The sequence below is a fragment of the Megalops cyprinoides genome, chromosome 17 (genome assembly GCF_013368585.1).
Source record: "Megalops cyprinoides isolate fMegCyp1 chromosome 17, fMegCyp1.pri, whole genome shotgun sequence".
NCBI lineage: Eukaryota > Metazoa > Chordata > Actinopteri > Elopiformes > Megalopidae > Megalops > Megalops cyprinoides.
This window is the reverse complement of record NC_050599.1, coordinates 17819044-17833470: the sequence shown is the minus strand read 5'-3', so window position 1 is coordinate 17833470 and position 14427 is coordinate 17819044. Positions and strand designations below refer to the sequence as shown.

The window sequence follows — 14427 nt, the reverse complement described above, 5'->3', positions numbered from 1 at the left end:
TTTGAAAATTGCAGAAAATGTATTTTCCATGAATCAATGAGGTATTGGAGAACTAATCGCACAACAGAGCTCACTGGAACACTCTGTGCTCTCCCCTTGTTATGGCTCCAATTATTAATCCAATTCCCAAAACTGCTTTGGCTGTCATTTCAGAGAGGCAGAAATCGGTGGGGGAAACAACTTGAAAACAAATGAACAAGAAAATTGGCAAAGACGGTGGAGGGACACCCAAGGCCAACATGCTGGCACTAGCCCTTTCTGTTTATTAGCTTTCCCCCTCTAAAACCACGGATGGGCAGGTATCAATTATAGAGCCCTCCCTCCCAAATGATACTTGATCCCAGTGTGTTTAGTCTTATTTAGCACCTACGGTGTTTAAACTTGCCTTCTACTCAGCAGGGGTGTCTCTGTGACATCTGTATCATGAGACGCACAAAATAAGTATTTACGTGCAAAATCCTATTTTGGAGACAGCAAAGCTGAGGACTCGAAATGTCATCCAGCAGGGGGTGCAAAACAGTGCTCTGACTACCCAACCCATTAGACAGACACATCTACTAAAACTGTTTTCATCAGCTTAAAATTCTGAGCATGGTCAGTCAGCAGTACAAATGAAAACAAGCAAAACAAACAAAAAAAGTATTTCTGGGGTTCTCTGCAGACTTGCCACAGTTTTTCAGTTCACATATTTTTTATTTATTATAACACTATTTTAACACTGCCACTGACTTTTTCAGTTCGGTGTAAACATTGTACTAAATCTTTTAATAATACTGTTAACACAGTCACTGATGGCAACACTGGATGTGTATGATCAGTCTTTGTGGAGTAAAAATCTTTAACAAACGTATTATAGGAGGTGAAAAGGGTCAGGTCAAAGGCTAGATAGGAAACAGTTTACTGTTAGCACTTCATACAAACATATATCACTTACGACAGAAAGCTTAGTGCAACACTGACAAAATGTAAATAACAATTTATACAAACAACCATTATCATATAACGGAATATAAAAAGGAAAGAATTGTTTCCAACAAATCTATGTCATTTAAAGACTCAAATTGGCTTGTAAGCATTTCGGAAAGTGAAAAACTATTCAAATTCTCAAACAACTTTAGCACAGCAGATGTACTATATAAAATAGAAGACTACAATGGTTTCATGTGACCAGCTATGTCCTGAACCTTCATTATCCTCTCCTATGCTCACTCCATCATTTACAATACCTACAGGCACAATCATTCTCTATGCTGTCAATATTAAAAACCTTATATGTGTATAACAGCAATGAGGAGAAACTCAAAATTACATTATTGAAAGCATTAAATATTACTACATTATGCACAGATAAGCAGCTAGGGAAGGCCCATCCAGATGTACAAGTCCTAAGAAACAAGTTATTAGCAAAACCTAAATCCCTTGCCTTGTCAAGGCTCAAACAGACTGCTGCAACAAAAAAAAAGGTTTTTAAACATAACCTTTGTCATAGTCAAGTCCAGCTGTACAGAATTTCTCTCTCATTGACCTGACCTCCTTATTTAATTTATTTAATTTGTAAAAAGTGATACTTTATGGATTATCTGCTTATCTCACGGGAGGATTTATGGCTATGTCACAGGAGGAACTGTGGTTGTCTCACAGGAGGAAGTGTGGCTCTCTCACACCAATTCTCTCCATCATGCTCACCACTCTGCCACAACTATTAAATATTCCACAATAATACACAGCTGTAATCTTAGAGAAGGGTGCTTTGGGGGAATGGCTGCATACAATTGAGAATGAAGAAGATATATAATCCTGAGAAAAAGCATGAGGCACACACAGGAGGAAAAAACAGAGGCGTACCACATTTTTGGACAGACAAGTTCATGGATGGACTTGACATCTAGTTGCAGTAATTACCAGTTAAAAATCAGGCACTTATAAAATTCACAAACACTCAAATATGACATGGTCGGATCCTAAGTATTGAATCATTCACACCTGCCAATTAGTCACATAACAGACTACATCTTATATTAATGATACAGTGAAAATCAGTGGAATGCAAATGAAATCACTTGGCAGAAACAGAGGGGCAGACTTAGCGGAATGAGTCCACAGAGGAGATTCATCCAAAAAACCAAGGGAAAAGAGTCGGATGCTTGGTAAAATAATACTCATAAAATTTCCAGCACTGAAGCTGGTGCAACATCATCTGCCATCATGGTTTCAGATTTCAACCCCCTCAAGATGCATTCTAAAGGTTCTAATTGCATTTTGACTGCTACAACCAATAAATCAGACCCAAAACAGCAAACTATGCCTGCTCCCATACAAGCAAAACACAATATCATTTAGAGAATGTGTTTCCACACAACCTCTCTTATCGATTTCTCTGCCCATTAAGGAGATGCTGAAGATATGAGGTATATAACCATTTTTCAAGCTGTATAAAAGATGGCTTGGAGCATTTTGGTTGTCCCATCTGACTAAGCCCCTGAGAGCCTGCCCTTATCACCCGTGGGAAGGAACAGCGCCGTCAAGCTGGATCGAATGAGTGACACGCATCTCAGCCGCCTGCAGCGACACAGGGGGGAACCAATCACCACGGCACCCTGGCCACCACTGCTGCGTCCCAGTCAAGTCCAATAAATCAACCGCCGATGTCCAGGCTACCGATAAACGGACCTCCGTCGCCCTGTTACTTCACGCTCAACCCTCTCGGCGACTCATCCCAGCCTGTCCTCTGCACTGAGGACTGGCACGAACCCTGAAGCACGACCCCTGACCTCTGAACTATGAACCCTGAACTTTGCACAATGAATTTGTTCCCTGAACAACAAACCCTTCATATTAGCTAAACAATCATTGGAAAGGTATTAGTCATTATGTGGCAGCTCACCATTAGCAAGGATAAAGAGGACTTAAGATGATTTCCACTTATTACATCAGCCTTGTGACTTCGCTTTCTCGAGCCGATACTTTGCTAATGCCCCACTACATTTCATGTTATTAATCATACTTTCATAGTTTTTAATACTTTTTTTTTTTTTTTGCTTTTGTTGCAGAATGCTTTGTGCAAATGGGTTAAGAGGAGTGGCATCTTTCTTCTCCTCTCGTACAAGACTGAAGACGCAGGTCTGCATCAGGATTGACTTGTTCCTGGCCTGTCTAGAGTGTACACTGTACAGTTCCCATATCTGGTAAGAAAGAGCAGGACAGGCTGCTGCTCAAAGCCTTGACAACCCCCTTTAGTTAAAAACCACATGAAACTGACAGGGCAGAACCAGCATCCTGTGTTTCGCCCCACAGGACATGGGGGATGTGGTCACTCCTGCGCATTGCTTATGAAATGTTGACAGTCAATTCGGATGCCTTGTGGTAACTTCTCTCAAACATAAAGCTGACTGCGAGTTAGACAGGAACGTAGAAAATATGCCTTTGATCTTTTAAAAAATATATTTGTTTACTTTTGTTTTTCCCATGGTGAAACACAGCTTTTCCCTTCTTTTTCAATAAACAGCACATTCAATCTTTTTTTCTGTCTTCTATGCTTATGAAGATAATAAAATATTATTTTAAAATAACATTCATTTGCTTAGCATTTTTTCCCCTCACAAATCCCAAGAGTTAATGGTGCAACAGAAAGGCTCTCTTTTGTCCGAGACCATTAACATCCCTAAAAGGAAGAAATAAAATCTCGACAATAAATTAAGTAACCCCTCTGACATTTAGAAAATGCCTTTGTGTGTATTCATGCTAGATAAACCACAATCATTATGACATTTCAGACATTTAAATAATCTAAATTAATAAATACCTATTTACATGCTATCAGTTCATTACCTGTGCCTACAATGTTCTCATCTGCATAATTACTTTTATACCTGCTATTATTTATAGGCTAAAGACCTTTTGCCGAGCAGTGGCTAATTTGTGAATCTAATTGACAAACGGTTCTCTTTCGACCGTGGGAGCGTGTGCTCTGACAATACCCACTGAGTGTACTGTGAGTTGTCTGCACAAATGCATTGCCGTAATGAAAATTTAGATTGGCCTTACAACAGCAATGGCCAGGAGAGGAGGCAAGAGCTGTCCACATACTCACCTGGTACTCATTCGGCCAGAAGGTGCTAACGGCCAGCTCTGCACGCAGCCAGTCCTTGCCCGTGTAGCCGGTCACATTCCAGATGGGATTGGCCAGGGGGCCTTTGTTGACTTTCACTAGGATGTTCAGCGTGCCAGGGCTGGAGCCATCTTGGGTGTACAATAGGTAGTTGAAGTCAATACAGTGGGTGTCGTTTTCTTTCATCACTGGCAGCTGGATCCGTGCTTTCTCACCAGCATCGTGCTGGGATGAATCCACCATCATATAGGACCCTGAACAGAGAGGAAAAAGAGGGGGGAGAGGAATGTAAAAGGAGGCCGACACCAAACTCAAAGCTTACCTACAGCAAGCAGCGTTACACACAGTAAAGAGACCAGCCCTATCATTCTAATTCCCTAGAGAAGCAAAAAATATACAGTGCTGGAATATCAGTTATGGAAACTACATTTAATCATCATCAATCAACATCACCGTAACTATTACATGTACATACATATTACATCAACAGACACTCAGTACTGACAGATCTACTAGGATCAATATCTCTTTAATCTGTACAGTTCAGAGCGTACAACCTTTGCTCCCTTCATTGAACTTCATTCCAAAGCTCCATGGAGCCGGTCCATGTTTGTTGCTTTTTCCAAGCTGACTCGCGGCTCTTCTTCATAACAAGACTTGCTCAAAGCATTTTCTCGATTTTGCAAACAACCCCGAGCAATTGCCATTCTAATCTGGGATGTAAACTATTTGAGACAAACTGTAACTGTCCGAGTAAAACACATCAAATACCATCATTTTGTTCTAATTTGAAAGAAATTGGATTGCCTTCGTGCGGCAGCCCTGAAGCAGAACATCAGGCGTGGGTATGGACAGACTCTACCACCATTTGTCACAAAGACAGTACATCTGTTCATCATTTTCAATCTTGGCAATACAGTGAAGAATGTGTAAATTCAATTCCGCAGCGTGCATCCATTTAACTACAATGGTTCTGACCCCTAAAATGACTGGAGGATAGTACATATGGCTGCGCACTCACTTTGAATGTAACAATGTAACCAAAATTCACTTTGAATGCCCCATCTACTCAAATATGCGCTGGCATTCTATTAAATGTATTTTTTTTTTTTTTTTAGATTTCTGTCCGTTTCTTTAGTGTTTTAAAATAATGTACACTTGAAAAGACAAAGTCACTTTGATCCATTTGTTTGGCTTTATCTGGAACGCAACAGTATAGTCATTTCCTGTGCAAGTGCGACTTGATTTGCTGTTTTGGAAGACTGTATTCGCAGTCAATTTCAGCACTACGATCTCAAAACGAAACCACTGCAAAGGCATACCTTCAAAGAGAAAGCTGTAACAGACCCAGAATGAAAGAAGTTTGGTTGTTGATCATTACGGATTGTCAGTCAGCACCCTCTCCCCCTCCCCAACCCCCCCTCGCCAAACTGTTCCAGGCACTGTGTTTCTCATCAAGGTACAACATAAACAAGAGGCACCTAAAACAACAGGCTCTCTTCCATGTATTATACCACTTTTGGGTGAAGTGTGGGGGAATCAAACTGTATGAGAAGAAACTGCATGAGAACCAAAGCCAAAAAACGTCTGGCAAGTCCATTACACGTCTGGCAAGTGTTAGTTATTCTCCTGCCCTCAAAAGCTCAAACAAAGCACTAAAGTTAAAGAAAATACATACTTTTTCATCTGGAAAAGGTTTACCCTTTTGATATGAAATTGAAATTACCCACCGATAATGATTCAAAATAAGGTGCAGAAAATGATCTTTTAAAACTGCCAAAGGAAAAAGATCACTTTTGAAGTAAAATGCTGACCCTTAAAAGCAACAGTGAAAGTGCTGTGCAGTATATCAAATTTCACATGGAGGGTTTACTGTGCAGCTGTCATTCTTCCAGTTTCATAGTGTATCTTTCCTGATTCCTCTTCTCAAGTGTTAGGCAAACATCAGTGTATCAGCCCAATTCCTGAATTAACAGCAAGCCAAAGGTTAGTGCTGACCTGGTTTGTGAAAAGACCACATGGCGGTCAACAGTGTCATGTTACACTCGAAAGACCTCATGTGTCCGCAAGCATATCTCTGTCTGTACTAAGCTGCATTCTTGTGTAAAATATCATTTCTGTTGTAGCCACACGAACTCCTGTTACTTTGTATCTTTTTATAAAGACACTGCCTGCGGTATGCCCAAATCATTGGTCGGAGCACACAGTGGAAATGATTGACATTAATCTTCAAATGCTCTGCAACAAGAAAAAAATTACTTAAGTGACAAGAAAGTATTTTGTTGTAGGAGACAGACACTGTATTCCCTTTTAGATAGTGCTAAAACAGGTTTATCGTTAACCAGACCGGTTTGATGGTGCTGCTTTTGTCTTTAGTCTGTCTTTTGTATTAAAATCTACTGATCTTAATAATGAAGAGACCGTGTATAAACACATAGTTTTATGTCATTTATGGCAACAAACTGGTACGCCTTTAAAATTGAGACCGCAAGTAACTCGTCTTTCTTACTGACTTTTTTAAATAATGTTGGACAGCTACCATTTTCTTCATAAATAAATAAATAAATAAATAAACTAGCCTGGGAAAAGTCCAGCAGTGAGGAAAGTCTTTTTGCCACTTACTGCTGGCTTCTCAACACCCTGTGTAAACCGCAAAGCCTCATAGCTCCCTCAGGCACATGGTATCTGTTGAACCTCCTGGCCAGAAACGGCCCAAAGCATGCTATATCACTCCCGGAGCCAAGCGGCTATCCTTTTTCAATTAACCCCAGCGTCAGTTTAACTACCCTGAAATATGATACTCTCAAATGCACCATAAACCTTTACTTTGCTTCTTGATAAGCAATCACAATCATACACAGTTTCTGACCGCAGGGAAGTGCAGTCCTTGATTACTATTGCATAGTGACATGAAGTTATTTTTTGTATATTTTTTTGTTTTATATATATATATATATATATATATATATAGTGCCTGGACAGCACTGTTCATAAATTTGACAACTACATTCCTGCTTGTGGCATGCCCAAGAACTAAACAAAACCATAACAAGAACATAACATAACCAAGAGTGAGAGGCATTTAAAACAGTATAAGAGGAGATGGCATACTTTACACATTACTCATTTATAATACTGCTGTGCTGCCGAGATGAACAGGTTCCACGCCTTGCATTTACATCTGGGCAAACATCAATAGGTGACAAAGCACACAAAAACAATCTTTGTCTGAAATGCATTTAAAGTCTACTGGAAAAACCAAGTCAATGGCAGGGATATTGAATTACACAGAAGACCCACAAAGGTAGCCAGCAGACTGCAGTATCGCATAATTCAGACAGGCTTTCTTCAGCTCAGAAAGAGCTGTGTTTATTTGATGTGCTGGGATTATTTTAATACTGTTATTGGCAATGATGTCTAATCATGAGCTGAAGCCAATTTCGGCAAAACTCTGATGCACTGCAGGTTGAGCACATGAAAGAACCCTGAGATGAATCCGTGTCTGACAGACCAGCTATCTGGTCAACCAGAAATGTCAGGCAGTGACAAATATCAGGGAGGCTAAAGTGTGTGTGTGTGTGCTTTTTTCCCCCCTAACAACTGCTCCTCTCAAATACTGTACAGAAAAATAACTGTTGTCAAGACAAGACAAAAAAAAAACACATAAAAGGGTAACACAATCCCTTTATATCATCATCACATTCAAGAGTCAACTTCACTCCCTTTGGAAGTGAATCCAAAGTGGGCTCCTTCCTCAGCAAAGACACACCCTATGATTCACAGAATGAAACCTTTACAGCCCGAAGTAGAGGGCTGAGTCATCACTACAGTCATCACCTTGCAAAACAGAAATGCCAGAATTTACCAAAATCGTGATAGCATCATGCTATAAAAAGTAAACATGAACTTGTATACTTTTAACCTTTAAATCTGTTGTGCTCATGTTTTTTTTATTATATCTACTGGACAACTCTGCTTCTATCCTGCTACGAAGCTAATGCTACCATGCCCGATCACAGGGACAATGCGAGAGCAACTTTTTAATCATATGAGGAAGAAACAAGTGATCACATGTTTGCCTTTAAACCAAAATAGGGAAAATAGTTATTTTCCCATTATTTGCCTTTATTTTTAATAAATGGAAACATAAGTAAGTAAGGAAGAAGTAAATATAAAGCAGCAGAAAGGCTTATGCTGCTTAAAATAACATATATACAAAACATATAGTAAGAGCTAATACAGACTGACAGGTGAATTTATAACCCAATAACGTGTCAAACACTAAAATGCAAACCATAAAATGTTTGATCAAATCAAAAAAACAGTTGTAACATATATAACCCATGTATAACCCACCTATAATACATACAGTCATAGTTTTTTTCCCTAACTGGTCATATCCTACTATTTAAGTCCTGGCTGAGTTTTAGATACTCTGAGCATTCGTCATGATTTCATTATTTCTTCTCTATTTATTTAAGACAAACTGAAATACATTTTGGAATATACAGGGAATACACGTTGCTTTCCCTTAATTCAGCTGTTGAAGGATTCCAATCCAAAGTGTGTGTTTTTTTTCTCTTTAAACATTATTTCAGCACATTAATATGAACCATATTCATGTTCAGCCACACATTTCAACAACTACTCTTAGTTGACTTTTTGGCCTTGAGGGGTGAGCCCGCACTATTTCATTAAAAATGCTCGGCGAGGCTCTCGGAAGGCATTTTAATCAAATGCATAAATAAGTAAAGTACATGCAAACTTTAAATAAAAATAGCCCTCGGGAAACCATTTCACACATATAGGTGGGCTTCCTGCTTGGAGCCTTCATTTAAAAATCTGAAGAGGAGACTTGGTTACAAAAGCTGATGATTTAGTGTGGTAGTGGCCTGCCTCTATTTCTCACACTTTAAATGAGGTGGCACTGAAGCCTAGATACAATCCCATCACGTTGCACACAGTCATATCTCACCAAGCCGATGAGCTGTGCTTGGCATGAATCTGCAGAATTCATTCCAGACGTTAGATATTCACGCCTTTCTAGTTATGAAATGAGTAGCTCATCTCACCATTTCTGAAAGCATTCCCCAGCAGGACAATAACGTCTAAGTGATGTCTCGAGATTGTCTTTTACATTTACATCCAGGAATTTTGGTCATCTTCTTAGACATACAGAGGACATTTTCAGCTGTAGAAGGACATTTTGTCAGACTTATCAAGGTTCATTGGTCTTAAATGTTCCACGATGCCCCCAATTTCCCATTATGAATGTGCTTCTGTGTCTATGATGATAATTAGCCACACCGGCCATGTTCCCATCCCCAGCTTGTCAACTGATGAACATCTGTAACTATATTGTCAATCTACTCATGATTCATACTTCCAAAGTAATATGATTGTTTGTAAGGCAATTAAATTGTGGTTTAGGGGTTTGCGAAGATTTAAAACAAACCCTTCTAACGTCTTTAAAAATTGCTGAATTTCTTATCAGAAATCTGGTTCAAACAAGTTTAGGGTACCCATATTTTTTGTATCTAAATATGACACACTAAGAGGCTGACAGGTTAGTGGCTGTAACATCAACAAGCCAGCGAGATTATCTGTACTTTATAAAATACCCGTTAATGTTCTTATTAGATTTTGTTACCTTTTTTCCCCAAAAATTGTGAATTGATATCAATGCACATTTTTTTCCAAAAACCTTTGTATAATTACATCAATGACAACTGAAGACATGTAACTCAGATGAATCCATAACTCCATTAACCCTACTGGAACTATAAACTAAGTAGAATGTAGTTTTAGATATCAGCAATTCAGCTGCTGGTACAGTGCCCTCTGCTTAAAAAGAAACATTGATACGTGAATCGACCAAAAATTGTGATTACTAATATTGTAATAAGATCATTCCCATACTAATGCTATTTAAAAACTCAGCTTGTGTGAATCACTTACGGCTTACTTAAAACATGTGATACGGTACTTGCTGGACTGCAATAGGGCATAATTAATGAAAAAAGCTGTTAGAGTTTGAACGCAGTGTATCTCTTCTTTCACACTAATTACCAAAGCATCTAGCAAGGGAAATATAGTAAAAAAAAAGTGTGCCTATCCATTACAGACCTAGACAGCTTCTGGCATCTCAAATAAATCACAACAAGGAGACAATATCATGGAGAGACAACCTCAAAATAAACATCAGGTTCTTCTTACCTTTTTCTTAAGACATAGATGTATGCATACTACATCACAATGAACCTTGGGTTTTTTAATGATGTCCCACACAGTATTTCTGTATGCACGCCGTCCCCATTTTATGATGATCTGGTTTACGATTGGGGTTTCTGATGTATCGTAAATAAAGCAGGGACTGCCTGTACCTGTTAAAGGGTCGGCAGCTTTCCCCTGTAATACCAGGGTCCCGCTGTTGCTCATGTGGCCTTTGTATGTGTACTATTTTACATTACTTTGCGAGTCACTCTGGATAAGAGAATCCGCCAAATGAATAAACCTAACTGTATAGCTCAGTTATTTGGAATCAATTACTAACAAGCCTCGTCCCAGCCTTAGTGTTTTTACTTGCACAGTATACTTAAGTATACTTGCACAGTATACTTTATACTAAGCTTAGTCCTAATATTTTGAATAACACAAAATATTACCAAATGGATATCAGCCTAACTATCTGTTAGATGTAATATTAGCACAGCTTAGGTTTAAGTTTGGAGTGACAACACCTACATACATTGCAGTCCTGGGAATGAAATGCACTGTCATTTATGAAATAATGACCATTTATGTAGTAACATTTCAATAGCCCTGGACTGGATCTAGGTCTGGGTTTGATTTCGGGAGTGCATGGTGAATGTATGAATATGTGGCATTATTCAGAACATATATAGACTACAAGATCATTTTTGAGTAATCTCATTTTTCTAATTCTCCACTAGATTCAACCTTTTTTTCCCCCAAAAGAACACAGCATCAAGGCTGAGAAGAAGGTTGCACGCTGGATGAACACCACCATTGCACCTGATCAACCTTTTCTGCAACAAATACAAAATGACAGCGTGGGGAGGAGGAACTGAGGTAATAAGTGACCGTCAGAACAAATTTGCAAATATGTGCTTTTACTAGTTTCAGTCCCCAGCTAGGTTTCAGTACTGCATGATGCTGTCATATGCTTAATGCCAGCTGGCAAGATGGGTGTCAATCAGGACTGGCTGTGAGACATAGACAGTTATGGCAACAGAGATCCTACTGGTTACCATGGAACAGGGACTGCATTTCAACTGTAATGATGAATACAGCTCTTTATTTTGTTTTCAGCTCAAGCTAAGTCTCTCCGATTTCACAGTCAAGTGAAAAAACAAGTCCTCTCTATTTAATTCAAGAGATAACCCACATTAGAAGGGGGGGTCATTCTGATTGTCAGTGAGGATAAACCGTTTGGCAGGAGTACTGGTGCTTAGAAGACACGGGATCTGACACACCAGCACAGAAGTCGAAAACTTTAGCTTCCTGGGTGTGAAGCACTGTGAGTATGCTACCCTCTCGTGCATTCTGCAATCACACACAGACAGATTGCTGCTGATGTGGTTCAAGATTAACCCACTACGGCAAAACGATCAGTGTAGCTTCAAATTAAAAATGAATGATGAATATGGAACTGTTTGCTCTTCTGCGGCAGGGACTAGCTGGCGTATGGTTTCAAGTAAGTACTTTGACTGAACTAAACTATAAACATACAGAAAGGAGTGATCATGACAGTGCTTACTGTTTATGTGATAGGCAATCTCATACCAGTGGCATGCGCAGTCCCACGACAAGACAGCTCTGACGTTTCTCTGTTTCATTTGTGATTGTGCTCTTTCCATTGTGAAGACATTATGTGGTGCATCAGAAGGCCATCCACATTAAAACACAGCTGTACAGTCCTTGCTGTTTACAACCAGCCTGTTTCAATGTTTAAAAGAATGTCAGACACAAAATCCTGCTTTATGCAAAATTCATTCAGTCATTCCATTATCTTAAATTCGATGTCTTGTGAGTTATCAAGTATATTTCTGTTTTAAGAAGCCAATATGTCCCCACCCCATCAGGATTAAACAAATAGAAAAGTGAAGACTGATTTGTGACCTGTGTGCCTTGTCATTTTTCAAACCTTCCAACAATACACGTTACATTACTGAATACTTACACCGGACATTATGTGCCTGGTAATTGCATATTTAAATATGCAAGCATTTCAGCATGAATAATATCTTTGGAATATTTCACTTAATCCTACATTTATCTGGCCATTTTTGAGAAAAATTCACTTTCTAGCCTGTGTCCAAGAATGTTACCCCAGCTTTTTATTGCATCTAAGGGAAAAGAGGGTTGAGTCTATGGGAAAATAAAATTCATGGTCGCCTGGTTTCCCAAGATTTCTACAAATGTATTGTGTCATAAAAGCAGGAATTGCCAGTATTTTGGTCTGACCCAATGGAGGAAAATTGTCTCAGCATTTCATTGGTGACCTGTAAATAGGATGACTTCTTCTTCAACTTTCATTTAAACCTAGCTCAGATCATATTAACACTATGTCATCTCCAACAATACGTCATCTCCAACATTTCTCACTTAATTAAAAAAAAAACAGTTCCCCTAAGGTCATTTTCCTGCCTCCCCCTGCAAATTCTTCAAATATAAGATCTGAATTTCGCTTTGGAATACATAACTGACGCCGTAATTAATTTCCAAACACATCCTCCCTGCGGTATCTAATCTTTGAGCATTTGATCTTTATCTCAACGCCTTTCTGAAATTTAAAATAGAGACTGGGGAAATCATACATCTCATTTTATACAAAACAATTTACTATGAATCAATTGCTTCCTTATTAACTCACCTTGCCTTTGTATTCTCAATACAAAGTTGTGAGTAAAGTCGAACCCACAGCTACTATGAGGGTAACTCATGAAATGACAACCTGCATCACCAGTAGATTAACACCTCCATTTAACATCAAAGGGGATATGTATTCTGAATTCCTTGAACTGCCTTATTCAAAGGCTACCAGCAACATATGTAGGCTATGGACAACGCTCAGTGGATTAGCAATAGATTCTTACTTTGCACTGTCCAAGATACCAAATTTCTCTTCCCTTTTACTTTGTAGGGCAGGATACTGGTTTTGTTTGAAAACCTACATCCTTTATCTTTCTGGCACACAGTGGAATATGAGATAGAGCCAGCAACATACAGTAATACAATGCTGTAGTTTTCAGACAGGATATGTTTCAATTTAAGTTACTGTACCTGTACCTGATTTTCGATCTCACATTAACACCCCCCGCTATTCACTGTAAAGCTTGGAGATCCTTGAAAGGTGCAATATATACATAATCTCTTCTTGTCCTTCTCATTGTTACTTTTGTGATTATCACTAGACTACTTCATTGGTGACAATATGAAACCAAATTTTCAATTAAGTGCATTCCAGAAATTCAATGTGGATTCTGGAGGATTAATTTCTCTACTACCAATCAATGTGTTGCCTATTGCCACTCACATTTTCCTTCCAATGAGTGAACTTATATTTAAAAACTTGCATGGTGACAAAGGGCCTTTGAATAACAACTTGTGAGTAATTTTGCTCAATCATCATATGAATCTTTTTGTGGTCACTGCATGAGGCATTCTGTTTGATTTCAAAGGACCATCTGTTCATTTTTCCATATGAATATCTTGCTTAAAAAAAAGACAAACTGAACATTTACCTGCCTTGCTAAAAAGTGAGATTTCATTTCCTAGTGTGTTTATATACTGTGTGGAGAATTCAGTCTTTAGTTGAACTCTACAGGACTGAAGCACTTCAGTGGAAAAAATCATACTGAGATTCTCCATTTGCACAGTTAAAAATGAAAACTTGATACAATCACCTTTCTAGACAAAAAGTACAGAGGACTCCTTCTTGCACATTTAATGGAACACGACCGCATTCGGACAGCATGCCGATGACCTTTCCTTTTTCCTTTGCATGATTAATTACCTAATATCTTATTAATTGGGAAATTTGGCGGAAAGTGAAATGCTTTAATTTCCTACACATATCATCCTGTCTGAAAACAAGTGATTAAACTGCAGAGAGGTGAACAGGCAAGGTCGCGACGACTCACCCCTCACTTACTCACCACATTACGTTTCCTGATCTTATTCAGATAGCTTCATTGTTTAAAATATATGACAATTCTCAAACCTTCAGCTTTTTTGTCCAGCTGAGCACAAAGATTTTTTTTTCCCTCTGGCAATTAAAGAACTCCTTTTCCAAG

The 14427-nt window shown here is 38.8% G+C and overlaps 1 protein-coding gene across 11 annotated transcripts in view; it reads right to left on the bottom strand.

Annotated features, from left to right (window-relative positions):
* Positions 1–14427, bottom strand: part of ptprk (protein tyrosine phosphatase receptor type K) — a 130421-nt gene that overhangs the window by 82074 nt on the left and 33920 nt on the right. For all 11 annotated transcript variants that reach the window (XM_036549285.1, XM_036549286.1, XM_036549288.1 and 8 more), the window contains exon 3: positions 4091–4362. In XM_036549285.1, coding sequence (XP_036405178.1) covers positions 4091–4362 — 272 coding nt within the window. The remainder of the gene's footprint in view (positions 1–4090; positions 4363–14427) is intronic.